The sequence below is a fragment of the Peromyscus leucopus genome, chromosome 14, assembly GCF_004664715.2.
Source record: "Peromyscus leucopus breed LL Stock chromosome 14, UCI_PerLeu_2.1, whole genome shotgun sequence".
NCBI classification, from domain to species: Eukaryota; Metazoa; Chordata; class Mammalia; order Rodentia; family Cricetidae; genus Peromyscus; species Peromyscus leucopus.
The window spans coordinates 24,094,871-24,108,642 of record NC_051075.1 but is presented as its reverse complement, the minus strand read 5'-3'; the positions used below and the strand labels follow the sequence as shown (position 1 = coordinate 24,108,642).

At 46.1% G+C, this 13,772-nt stretch overlaps 1 protein-coding gene across 4 annotated transcripts in view; it reads left to right on the top strand.

Moving 5' to 3' along the window:
• Window positions 1-5,948: 5,948 nt before the first annotated feature.
• Window positions 5,949-13,772, top strand: part of Baz1a (bromodomain adjacent to zinc finger domain 1A) — an 89,361-nt gene continuing 81,537 nt past the window's right edge. For 2 of the 4 annotated variants that reach the window (XM_028869711.2, XM_028869710.2), the window contains exon 1: window positions 5,965-6,147. In XM_028869711.2, the coding sequence (XP_028725544.1) occupies window positions 6,035-6,147 (113 nt within the window). In that variant the 5' untranslated portion in view covers window positions 5,965-6,034. Of the gene's footprint in view, window positions 6,148-13,772 lie in introns of all 4 variants that reach the window. The other 2 variants (XM_028869709.2, XM_028869712.2) reach the window with 2 other exon arrangements.

Genomic DNA, 13,772 nt, shown 5'->3' with positions numbered 1-13,772 from the left:
TCCAGGACAGCTATGGCTGTTACACAGAGAAACCCTGCCTCGAAAAACCAAAAAAAAAAAAAAAAAAAAAGAAAGAAAGAAAGAAAAAGGAAAGCAGAGTAGTGTCCCAACTTCCAGGTTCTAGAAGGATACTGGTAACCAACACAAAAGGGAGAAAAGCCTAAAGGAGTACATTTCACAAGGGCTTGTGGGATTGGCGAACTTCATAGGGAATTCTTAGGGTAGAATTTACAAAAATACACTCAGGACTAGTGTCCTGATTTGTGTGTCCCCTTTGTTACCATGGAGTCTCTGGATATGTGCATTACCATGAGTGCACTCTCTGTAAAGCTTGGTGGCCAGATCTTGGTGTCAAAATAGAGAAGAAAATTGGTAAGAAATACTATTTGAGGGGCTGGCAAGATGGCTCAGTGGTTAAGAGCAGTGGCTGCTCTTCCAGAGGACCTGGGTTCAATTCCCAGCAACCACATGGCAGTTCATAACTGTCTGTAACTCCAGTTCCAGGGAATCTGACACCTTCATACATACATACATGCAAGCAAAACACCAATGCACATAAAATAAGAATGAATAAATCTTTTAAAAAAGGGGAATACTATTCTAACTCTACTTTCAGAAATGTGCCAGACCACAGTATTCTTCCAGTGTGTACCTACTATGTTCCAGGCACTGTGTTGAATATTTTCTATTGAAAATTTTTAAAAATTAAAAAAAATAGTAAGAGTTTAAATGGTCCCTGCCAGTAGCCTGAACACAAAGGGGAAAACAAAAGAGGAACAGATACATCCTAATATTTTCTACTCCAGTAACAAATTAGTCAGCAAATGACATGTCAGGTATTAGTGTCACTTTAAAAAGCTAGTTTTGCTGCTGATAGATGGGAACCTGTAATTCATATTTTAAAGCCACCTAGTTATTCTGTGCATGTCTGGTTCTTTAAAAGAACAATAGATCTATTTGGCTGAATGTAACAAGCTAGAATCAGCACAAGCAGTCTGGGTGGGTTGTGGCTCTAAATTCTATTTCCACATTGAGATGAAGGCAGTTGTTCCTCGGACTCTATCTGTACCACTGTAGTGAAATTAAAGTTCTGTTTTGTCCATCTCTCTATCTAACCACTGACCCAACCAACAAACGATTCTCAAACTCTTGGCACAGAGAGGTACTATGCAAGGGCTCTGGGCAATGCACATAACACAGAAATTTTTACTTTTTATTGTTCCAAATTTTTTTTTTTTTTGTTATTTCGAGACAGGGTTTCTCCGTGTAGTTTTGGTGCCTGTCCTGGATCTCACTCTGTAGACCAGGCTGGCCTGGAGATCAGCCAGGCTCTGCCTCCTGAGTGCTGGGATTAAAGGCGTGTATTTAATTATTTCCTATTGTATAGTGAAATACTGTCTTGTCTTCCACTTATCCACATATTCATCTTTCTCCATCTCCATCTTTCTACGTGTACTCATGTGTCTACAGTGAAGAGGCTACCTTTCGTCTCTATCTGCTAGTCACCTTTTGCCTTCCCAGAGGCAACCAGTGTGCTTTCTTAAATATCCTTCCAGATGTTTTACTTTTTTTTTTCAGATTTATTTTGTGTGTATGAGTGTTTTGCCTGAATGTGTGTGTGTATATATCCCGCGAGTGCCCATGAAGGCCAGAAGGCATCAGATCCCCTGGAGCTATCTCAGTACAACATGGGTACTGAGACTTGAACCCGAGTCCTCTACAAGGGCATCTCTCTAGCCCTTAGATGTATTTTACTACCAAGCAAACACGTAAGGATACTAAGCCACTCCACATACATTTTTATGTACCTTTTGTTTTTTGACTTCCTCATTTTTCTAACGTCTGAATACTAGCCACTGTCCAGCTGTGGCACAATGCATGCAGCCGCTGACATTTCCACTGGTTTTAATATGCTCTTCCTAGCATTACCCAAGGAAATATTCATATTGAGATGCCTGTGGGGTATCTTCCTACACACAGGATTTCTGGCGCGTTTGTAATCTTCTGTAGATGTTTTTGTCTATCCTCCCTCTGTAGAAGTTGCCCCCCAGACTCATCAACATGATGGTGAGCTTTGCTCACAGGGAACATGAAGACCGCTTTCTCGGTGCAGTCGGGACCTGCATTTCTCTTACTGTGAACAGATTGGGAGTGTTTAAAAAGTCAGTTGGACCTATCTCTGTTCTCTTGGGCAATTGTGATTATAAAAATTCTTCGTCTATTAGAGAAATTAGCTCTTTGTTCACAAACATTTTTTTTTCCCCGAATTTGACTTTAGTGTTTCAATTTTGTGGTAGCTGTTATCATGCAGAACTTTTAATTTTTACTTTATTGAATCATTTATTGTGAATTCTGTGCTTTTGTTTTTGTTTTGGTTGGTTGGTTTTTGGTTTCTGAAGACAGGGTTTCTCTTTGTATCCCTGGCTGTCCTGGATCTCGCTCTGAAGACTAGGCTGGCCTTGAACTCACAGAGATCCACCTGCCTCTGCCTCCTGAGTGCTGGGATTAAAGGCGTGAGTCACCACCCCTGGGCTGAATAGTAAATCTTAAGCATACAATAGGAGTAGGGAGCATGGTTTGGGAATTAAGAACAGGATCATGGCTTTATCCTTCCAGATTCAGATGCTGCTGTCCTTCTTATACGATCTCTCTGTGCCTCATGGCTTCATCTGTAAAATCAAAAAGACAAACTGTACTTAGTCTAACATGAAAATAATATAATTCATTTAAAGCCTACAGCGCAGCCATTCACTAAATGAAAACTATTACTATGTTAATGAGGATGGCCATAGACAAGTCTACTTTTACTAACATCCCACACTTCCCAGTTCTAATCAGAAGGAACAGGATAACAACATGTATCAGTATTTCTCAAACACCTCCCAGGTGATCCTGGCAGGCAGCGGAGGTCGAGAACCACTGTTCTCACATCAGACCAAGGGCTTCAGATGTGAAGAAAAGAACCATGTGGAGCATAGGAATGTTCTATGGGTCACATGCTATCAATTTGTCGGAAAGGCTTTAAAGTGAGGATGGGGAGCGTTGAGAGATGCCAGAGATGAAGAGGAAATCAGTTACAAAGGTGAATGTGTTTCTTTTATTTATTTATTTTATTTTATTTTTTGGTTTTTTCGAGACAGGGTTTCTCTGTGTAGCTTTGTGCCTTTCCTGGAACTCACTTGGGAGCCCAGGCTGGCCGCGAACTCACAGAGATCTGCCTGCCTCTGCCTCCCGAGTGCTGGGATTAAAGGCGTGCGCCACCACTGCCCAGCGAATGTGTTTCTTTTATATGTTTATGAGGAGGCATCCTTCTCTGAAGAGCTTAGGGAGCCCACACCCATACACACCCATACAGCCTTGCTAAGATAAAGGACATGCGTACTTGGATTTGTCAGGTATGTTGATGGAATGTGGAGACAGGACCTAGGTTAGCTGTTCAAGATTATTATCCCACATTGCCTTCCTTGATCATTCATCCTCATACCCCCATCTCGGTCTGTCTTTTTCTGTGTGTGTACTGGGGAAATTGAAATCCTCAATAACTCTCAAAATAAATTATTATTTCTGATACTCAGCAAGACAGGTCTATACATTATTGTAGTTTAGGAATTTTTGAAGTTAGGAAGATTTATAACAGTAGTTTAAAAGCAGAGCTGGGTGGTGGTGATCCATATCTTTAATTCCAGTACTCAGGAGGTAGAGGCAGGCAGAGCTCTATGAGTTCAAGGCCAGCCTAGACTACAGAGTGAGTTCCAGGAAAGGCACAAAGCTACACAGAGAAACCCTGTCTCGAAAAACCAAAAAAAAAAAAAAAAAAAAAAGTAGTCAATATTTGTATTTATAATAAAAATAAAATAAGTACTTGCTCTTCAAAGTTGGTTTTTGTTTGTTTGTTTGTTTTTCTCCTGAGACAGGGTTTCTCCGTGTAGTTTGGGTGCCTGTCCTGGCTCTCACTCTGTAGACCAGGCTGGCCTTGAACTCAGAGAGATCCCCCTGGTTCTACCTCCCAAGTGCTGAGATTAAAGGATCACCCTGCCTTATTAATGGTTTTCAAGTGCCCAAAGAATACTGTCTTTCACCAACTTTTGTTTTGCTAGCTTTATAATCAGCTAAAAGTAGTTTAAGAGAAGTTTAAAACTGGTAAAGAGCCCGGCAGCGGCACAGGCCTTTGATCCCAGCACTTGGGAGGCAGAGGCAGGTGGATCTCTGTGAGTTCGAGGCCAGCCTGGTCTACAGAGTGAGATCCAGGACAGCCAGGGATACACAGAGAAACCCTGTCTCGAAAAACAAAACAAAACAAAAAAACCCTGGTAAGTAGACTTAAACAGATTATTTTTTCCTAGAGTACAAATAGTTATAGAAGATCCCAGTGCTTTAAATCATTTAATAGTAATTAAGAAAAAAAAGTCACATTTTATTGGATAACTATTCTTCAGGATTATTTTTGGACTCATTACCACATGTTAATTTGCAAATAAGCAAATAGAGAGGCAGCAAAAAGACTATGAAAACAAAGCTGGTGAACATTTTGAATGGTTTCTAATTTAGAATACACTTTTCAGTTCAAAAGCCCTAAGTCTCATAAACATTAATATTTTTGCATAAGTGAAAATTACTGATATGGGAAAATTGTTTTAATGAAACATTATCAGTAGTAAATTCAACATCGTTAAGATTCGAATTGAACTAAACATTGATCTTAAATTACTTAGAGAGGTGTATATATTACTTTTTAAAGTGTGTGTTTAGTTTTAAATATGTGGGGGGATCCCGTAAGCGTGATGGCTTTTCAAACTTCTGTCTTTTCCTGAGCTATCTAAATCTTTGAATTGTTTTAACTATTAAGACGGACTGGTGTCAAGAAAGGTATTTTCTTCAAGATGGATGCTTACGCATGCAAAATACTTTTAAGAGTTTTAGCGATTTCGTTTCTTAATTCTTCCCCTCTTTCAAAATGCAATCTAAATCGGAATCGGAGTCCCCCTTAAAACAGCCGAGCGCGGGTGGCACCCTGGCAAAGGCGAAGGCTTTACTTTGTCAGCCATGTGTTCCAGGGACGCCGGCGCTTCTCCCTAGATCCTCTGGCTGATAATCTCAAACATGGAGGATGCTTCTGATTCTTCACGAGGGGTTGCTCCATTAATTAATAATGTAGCTCTCCCAGGCTCTCCGCCGTCTCTTCCTGTATCAGTGACAGGCTGTAAAAGTCATCCAGTAGCCAATAAAAAGGTAGAAGCGAGAAGCGAAAAAGCTCCTCCCCACTGCTCTTCCTCCTTCAGAGCCGAAAGTAGCTCAGAAACTTCCCAGGAGCGCGGAGAGGCGGGGAAGTGCCGGCGGGACGCCGATCCCCGCGCGGAGCCGGGCCAGTGGCAGTGCGAGCGGCGGCGGCGGCGGCGGGGCGAGAGTCCGGAGCGGGCCGGGCCGGGGGCCCTCGCGGGCGGCGTTCCTCGTGGGAAGGTGCGGCGGCGGCGGCTGCGGCGGCGGCGGCGGGGCCAGCGCTTCGCTCGCAGGTGAGGGGCTCGCCGAAAGCCCGGGGTGTCCCGGGGAACCGACCGGGAACAAAGCGCGGCGGGCGCCCCGGAGGATCCGCCGGCCGCCCGAGCTCCGAGATGCCGCCGGCTCGGCTCGGCTCGGCTCGGCGCGGCGCGGCGTCGAGCACATTGCGAGTCCCGGTGCGGCGGCGGCGGCGGCCGGGAGCGGCGCTGGGCGGGGGGGAGGGAGGGAGGGAGGGGCGGCCGCCCCATTGTGAGGCCCCCCGCGCGGGGTTGCGCCCGGGGCCCGCGGCCGCCCCGACCGGACTCCGGGGGGTGCGGGCAGCAGCACCGGCCGACGTCGGCGGGGAGAGGAGGAGGAGGAGGACCGGGCGCGTCGGTCACACACACAAAAGGCAGCTCGGTCGTCGGCCCGGCGCTTCCCCCCCCTCCCCACCTTACCTAGGCTTTTCCTTTCCCTCCAATTTGCTAGGGACGCGGCGGGGGCGGACGCGCGCGGCCCGGGGAGAGAGAGAGAGAGACCGAGGGAGAGAGAGAGAGAGATGCCGCTGCTCCACCGAAAGCCGTTCGTGAGGCAGAAGCCGCCGGGGGACCTGCGGCCGGACGAGGAAGTTTTCTACTGTAAAGTCACCAACGAGATCTTCCGCCACTACGAGTAAGGCCGGGCGCGGGCGCGGACGGGCGCGGGCGGGCGGGGGCGCCGGGGTTAGTTAGCGGTGTGTGGGGGGGGACGGCCGCCCCCGCGCCCTTTTGTCTGTCTGTCTGTCTGTCTGCTCTTTTTTATCTTCCCCCCCGGTCCCCCGTCCCCGCCTCTCCCGGGCTGGTTGGTGGCCGGGGTGGCCGGGCCGCCCCTCCCCCGCGCGCCGGGACCGCGTGCGTGCGTGGGGCGGCGGGGCCGGCGGAGGCAGGCCGGGAGGGGGGGACCCGCTCCGAGTCGCTCGCCGCGCCGCGTTCGCCCTGCCGGGCCGGGCCGGGCTGGGTTGAGCTGGGCTGGGCTGGGCTGAGCTGGGCGGGCGAGCGAGCGAGCGGAAACTCCCCTGCCTCGCCCGCCCCTCCCCGCCGCCGCGGCCGCACGCGCTCGGCCGCCGGTTCCGGGATCCCCCGCCGGGGCAGCCGCCGCCGCCGCCGCGGTCCCGCAGCCCGGGGAGAGAAGGGAGTCCCTGACCTCCCCGCCACCCCCGGAGGCCAGGAAACGGCCGGCCCGGGACTGGCCAGTCGCGGTCGCGCGTGGCTTCTGATGTTTTTGTTTTTTTGGTTTCTTTTTTGGGTTGGGTGTGTGTGTGTGCCGGTGCCAGGGCTGAGCTAAGGTGGGGACCACCGGGGCGGGAGTGGAGGCGGCTCGCCCCGCAGAGGGGCCGGGGACACACGGGTGTCCCGAGCGGCGGCGGCCTCGGCGTCCCCGCGCCGCCTAGGCCTGGGAGTGTGCGCCGCGCGCCGCGCTCTGTCACCGCCTCTTCTTGGTGACTAACTCCCGTCCCCGGGGGAACTCGGCGTCTCTGCACCGCCTCCCTCTCCCCCCCACCCCCTCCTCCTCCGGGAGACCGGCGAGGGAAGAAGTCGGGTCCGCCGAGCGTGGGGAGACGAGGAGTGGGAGACAGCGGGGTCCCGGACGCCCCTCGTGTTGCTCGGGTTGTAGGCGAGAGCGCGGGCGGCGTTGGCGGCGGCGGCGGGAGTTGGACAAGTTCAACTCCGGCTTCAGTCTGTCGCCTCTTTATTCCCCCCCCCCACCCGGCATGTGGGCCGCCTGACATGTGCCACTGCTTTTATTTTGATAAGAACCCGAAGCTGCTGCCGCTGCTGCTGCTGCTGCTGCTGCTGCTGCTGTTGCTCCCGCTGCAGCTGCTGCAGAGGTGGCTCCAGCTCCCAAATCTTCAGTTCATTGCTTGGTTGAGCCAAGAGCTCCCGGCTGGCTGGCTTGCGCAGTGACACGAAGCGGTGCAGAAGTGTTTCAGCGATCCGTGTTGAAACAGGGACTCTTCGGTAACAGTCACAGGAACAGCCTGGTGTCCGTCCCCCCCCTTCTCCTTTCTCCTCCACGCAGACTCTCTTTGTGGCTTAGAAACCGTGTGTTAATAGCAACCAAATACGTTGTGTGTAGGAGGATTTCAAAAGTGTGGGGGGCTGGGGGGAAAGGCTTGATCCAGGGAGTCTTTAGGCAAGCAGCGGCTGTCTGAGAAAGGGGTAGTGCGATTAGAAAGGTCAGTTCCAAGTAACACCCCCCACCTCCAGCTCCCTAGGAGGGGTTACAGGTAAACGTACTGTATCTAGAGAAATAGATAGTACTTTCCATCCAACAGTAGTACCTTGAAGCAGGAGTGCACATCTCGCAGGGCTCCTGTACAGACTTGTTTTATTACTTTGAGTGCACTCTTGTAACTTCTTAAGTGGATTTGAGTTGGGTAACTGTACAAGGATGATGTCTTCATATTTTCTTCCAAAGTTTAAGCAGCAGTCCTTAGTGACATTTCTGATTCTTTTTGAACTAAAGAGAGTACCAGAAAAATAGTTAACGGGTTTCTTTCCTCTGATGTAAACAATATTTTGTGAAAAGGCTCTTTACACAGCACTCAGGAGACTGAGTTTGCAAGTCCGAGGCTAGCTTGGGCCGCAGAGTGAGTTCTGGGCCAGTCTGGGTTTCAAAGTAAGACCCTGACTTAAAAACCAAATAATGCCTCCAACCCAAACAACAAAAGAGGCTGCCCTCACTGTAGAGGGCGAGGTAGATTTGACTTTTATTTACCCCCTGTAAATTAAACACTCTTGGTGTACTTTGGTTCCTTCGATGAATTATTCTAATCATGGAGAAATCTGAAATGTTGAAATTGTAAGCTTTGTAGTCTGAGGATATTAAAACATTTAAAGATAGCTTAAAACAAAATGTGTTTTCTCTCCAGTGCTGACATGTTTGAGGCTTTGGGAGTTGCAGTTATTAATTTGGAAGCAGAGATATTTGATCATTTGCCCTAAAACAAAATTGCATTATCTCCTTGGATATTTAATTCTTATAATTTTTGAATTGGCTGTGAAATAGAAGAAAGACTTGCCAGAAGAAAGACTTGCCATTTAGTTGTTAAATTTTCTGGCCAGTGTGGTGAGGCACACCTTTAATTCTAGCAGTGGCAGGTGGACCTCTGTGAATTTGAGGCCAGCCTGGTCTACAGATCGAGTTCAAGGACCACCAGGGTTGTTATACAGAGAAACCTAGTCTCAAAAAACAAAAACAACAAAAAAAAAAATTTTAAGTTCTCTTCCCATACCTTTAAATGGTAAAGAAAAAAAAATCATCTTTCCAAAAATGCTTTTAGGGAGGATGGTATATGGTCTGGGTAGATTGAAGGAAACCTGTTTTAGCTCTTAAATTAGTTTGTGTGAATTTGAAGATTATCTTTTATATTTTGAAAAAAAAAAAAAACTTGTATTTGCCTGAATATTTATTATCTATGCTCACCCAGTTCATGTCTTGATGTAAATTTCTGCCGTACTTAGAGGTTTTTTACAGCTTCCAGCCTTGCTCACTTTCCAACAAACGTCTAGCTTACTGGTTAGTAGTTGGTCCGAAATCTTTTCATTGCTAAATAGTGTTCCGGCTTTGGGTCGTTACTGTCCACTTCCTCTTTCCTTCCCAAGCAGCCATGGTCCTCACCTCCTTCTGTGTGCTGTGTGTCCCTGTTGTTTTCTCTAAGACAGACCCTGACCAGGATGGATTGTCAGTGATAAGACAGTATCAATTCCTCTGTTGAAATGGTTTGAACTACCTGTTTCTGAACTAATTGCTAACTCTTGTTTGACCTGCTTTCTGAAAACCTGTTACAAATAGCACATTAACTGTAGGCAAATAGACATGTTAAAGTGCATAATTTAGTTCCAAGTCAGGTAAAGATTTATACTGTAATTTTGATTGGCCCATAAGTTTTATTTTTGGTTGTGAATTGTTAAAAATAGACAGTTGGCTGTGAATACTAGAAATTATACATCTTTAATATAATTTCCTAATGACTTGTTTTATTAGCTTAATGATTTTGATTTTTTTTTTTTGATGTTTAGAATTGAAATTTTACCTCTTTGAATCTTTGTAAAGTTTAAGAATCTTTTCCACCTCAGACTAGTAGGCAGTCCAGCTTGGGTCCACCTGGCTTTCCATGAAAAAGGTTTGACTAGCTTATAATACATGGTCGCTTCTGTTCATCAGTTCTTCCTTGTTAATTCAGCCCTTGGGTAGATGAGGAAGGTGTCATTAGCTCCAGGATTTCGATTGTAATCACACTTTCAGCAACTGATGGCACTAGAGTTTTAGTTCCTATTTCTAAGGCCCTCGACATTGTGCTTTTTGGTGTTGACTGTCACGTGGTGGTGATAGGAAGAATTCTTCCTGTTGTCAAAGGTTGTGGAAATAAGCACCAAGGAACTAGAATTACAAGCTATTCGAGTTACCTCGCTAGGTTTTTGTAGATGGCACTACTCTGTTGTCAGCTCAGCAATGACCTTACTACGCCCCTCCGTGATTAAGTAGACAAATCAGAATGCTGTCTGTCTGTTTATGAATGACAAGGTTTTGCTGTGTAGCCCAAGCTGGCCAGGAACTTGAGATCCTCTTGAGTGCTGAGGTTACAGGCATGTGCCACCACACCTGGTGCCATCAGTTTACCATGGGGTGAAATGCTTTTCATACCAGCCCGTTCCCACACTGATGACTGCATGTCGGAAGTCTAGTCACAGTCAAAGGCTGTTTGGTGAGCATGTACTTTCAAGAGAATGTGGATAATCTTTCAAGCTAGTGTCTTTGAATTAGGTGTATTTAGCTTTTTCTTTTAGGAATAAGTTGGCCACATGTCCCTGATTGTTGAGCCCTCAAATGCTTTTTTCGTAGGTAGAGCAGATTCGTAAATGCTTTATCTTTTTTATTCCTCCCTAGGGTAGGGCAGAGATTCCTAAATGTTTTATCTTTTTTTTTTTTTTTCTTCCTCCTGTTTTTGTTTTTTTGAGACAGGGTTTCTCTGTGTAGCAGACTTGGCTGTCCCGGAGCTCTTTAGACCTGTCTTGCCTCCTCAGACTCACTGAGATCTTCCTGCCTCTGCCTCTGGAGTGCTGGCATTAAAGGTGTGCCCCACTACTCCTGGCCTTCAGCTTGCTTTCTTATGCTTAGTAAGCAATGTCTTTGTTATGTTAATACGTAGCTTTCTTTATTCAAAATGTGTGTCAGTGGTTGTAGTGTCGTGGTCTACCCCAGAGCTTCATGGATAGAGATAATAGTCCATCTTGTGGTTTCTCTGCTGTGTAGATTCTCAGCATGCTACTGCTGGTCTCGTGGGCTCATCCACTTAACTGTGTCCAGTTGGAGGCAAAGCTGATCTTGACTAGAGATGAGCTCTGACACATGTGAGCTCTGAAGGGATGACTTTTCTCACCTTGAAGGGCTATTCCAAGGTGCTCCAGAACAGGGGAGGCGGAAAGGGAGGGGAGAAGAAGAGCACTGAGGTCTCAGTTTCATCTCTGTCATATTGATGAAAACAATGGCCACCCTAGATTCAAGGGACGATAAACTTCGACTCCATGTCTAAGAAAATCAGCAGTCAGTGTTGGCTGGAGAGCTATATTAGCAGTTAAAGAATGTTTGTTGTCTGGCCCGGGGGTGGCGGCGCACGCCTTTAATCCCAGCACTCGGGAGGCAGAGCCAGGTGGATTACTGTGAGTTCGAGGCCAGCCTGGGCTACCAAGTGAGTTCCAGGAAAAGGTGCAAAGCTACACAGAAAAACCCTGTCTCAAAAAAACAAAAACAAACAAACAAAATGTTGTCTGTTCTTCCAGAAGACCTGGGTTTAATTCCCAGCATTCAGGGCAGCTTATAACGGTCTATAACTTTAGATCCAGGGCATCCAGTGTCCTCTTCTGACCTCCCTGGGCACCAGGCACACACACACAGTGCATAAGACATACATGTAAGCAAAATATCCACACACATCCTAATAAATAAATAAGTGAATGAATAAATAAATAAATAAATAGAGTCATATTCAAAGACATCTGAACACCTTTAGCTTTCTTTGTCCACAAATTGGGTTTTAGGGTATTTATTATAATCTGATGCTAATAATCAAAATACAGTGAAAATTGGGCCATCGCGTTAGCTCAGCACTTGAATGCCAACCAGAGGGCCTGAGTTTAATTTGATCCCAGAACCCACAGTAGGAGGAGAGAACTGACCTCGACTCACACTGGCTGTGGCTCTCACTGTGTGCTTATACTCTCACACACGAGACACACACACACACACACACACACACACACTCTCTCTCTCTCTCTCTCTCTCTCTCTAAATACAGAACATACTTTATTGCTTGCCCTTGTCCTATCTAGAGTGATTTAAGCTCTGTTTCTTTTAAAAATTTCTGTTGTCCCCTTGCTTGCCCTCAAGGAGTTGCCAGGAAGAAATTCCTCAGATTTTTAGGCTAGTTAAGTCCTCCTCTTCCCAGTGCTGAACTTTCGCTGTATGTGGTCCTGACATTGTCTCTTTGCTGTCCTGGCGATCCTCTTAGGACAGTGGTTCAGAACCTGGGGGTGGTGACGTGACCCAGTTGGGGGTCGAACAACCCTTTCCCGGGGATTGCCTAAGACCATGGGAAAACACAGATTTACATAACGGTTCATAACGGTAGCAAAATTATAGTTAAGAAGTAGCAAGGAAAATGATTTCATGGTTGGGGGTCACCACACCATGAACTGTATTAAAGGGTCACCGCGTCAGGAAGGTTGAGAACCTCTGATTTAGGATCTTCTTTGCACGTAAGATCTTTGAACAATAAAAAAATTGGTACATGTTTTGAGTGCACACATCCTATGGGCATTTGTTAAATTTTCTCATTTAATTTCTACATAAACTGTTTATGAAATATACCCCCATTTTATAGAAGAGGAAGCAGGTTCAGAGAGATTGTGTAACTTTACCCAAAGAAAAGTGGTAATGCTAGGTTCAGACATTTCCTCTCTGCCTCTCACTTAGGCCCTTTTTCTGCCTAAATGCACATAAAAATGAATGTGGACCATCCATGGAGAGAGTGTCTACTCTGCATTTTTCTTTGGAAAGACTTTGAAGATGCTGAGATAATGGGTCTTCCTAGGGAGAAGTGTCTAAGTCACATACAGCAGAGTGGAAGATCCAAGAGGAAGCTGGTAGCTGTGTGGTGGAGCTGGGGAAGCCCTCATCAAGTAGGAGACTATCTAATTCATCCTGAGGGATGAAGCTCACAGGACATGAAGTGGAGCAGAAAGACATTCTAGGTAGATGTTGTAGGGGAACTATATTAAAAACCAACACTTTGAGTTTCACTTAAAATTGGTCTTTTTGGACTGGGCAGTGGTGTCGCACATCTTCGATCCCAGCACTTGGGAGGCAGAGCCAGGCGGATCTCTGAGTTTGAGGCCAGCCTGGGCTACAGAGCAAGATCCAGGACAGGCACCAAAACTACACAGATAAACCCTGTCTTTAAAAAAAAAAAAAAATTTGGTCTTTTTTGGTTTTTGAGATAGGATTGATAGGATTTCTCTGTGTAGTTCTGGCTATCCTGGAACTCGATTTGTAGACCACGCTGTCCTTGAACTTAGATCTGCCTGCCTCTGCCTCCAGAGTGCTGGGATTAAAGGTGTGTGCCTCCCTTCCACTGGTCTTCTTCACATCCGTTATTGTTAAGAAGGACTTTCCCATCCAGCACCAGTGCATGTGATCTCTGATTTCTCAGCTTTATACTACCTGCAGATTGCAGGAACCTGTCCTTTATGTCATCTCTATCAAAGGCAGCTTTAAGTAAGATGCAAAATAAAATTTCAGTAGAGTGGTTTTGAAAAATTAGACCCTGGGTTTTTATTAGTTAAAAAATTTCCTGGCTGTTTATAAATGAATATGAAAATACAATTTTCATATTGCTGGAATCTTTATAAGACGTTAATTCTGCCATGCCCACAGTCCAGTCTGCTCTTATGACCTTCTCAGGGAAGAAAATTATAGAGAACTTTATGCTGTCTTAAGTAATGGCCACCTTTTAAAAGTTAATAAGCCATACTTTTCATCCTTTGCATATCAGGGACTATTTTGGGTTAGGAATTCTATTTTTTAGCATATGGATAATTATTTTTGTGTGTGCAGGGCAGTGGTTTAGATCTTTGAACTGTCCTAGAGCACACAACATTTTGTATCTGACTAGTAGAGTCTCAGCCCTTAAGTAAAGTTGCACTTTGTTCATCTGAATTGCATGTGATGTTCCTTAATTCTTTTTTTTTTTTTTGAGA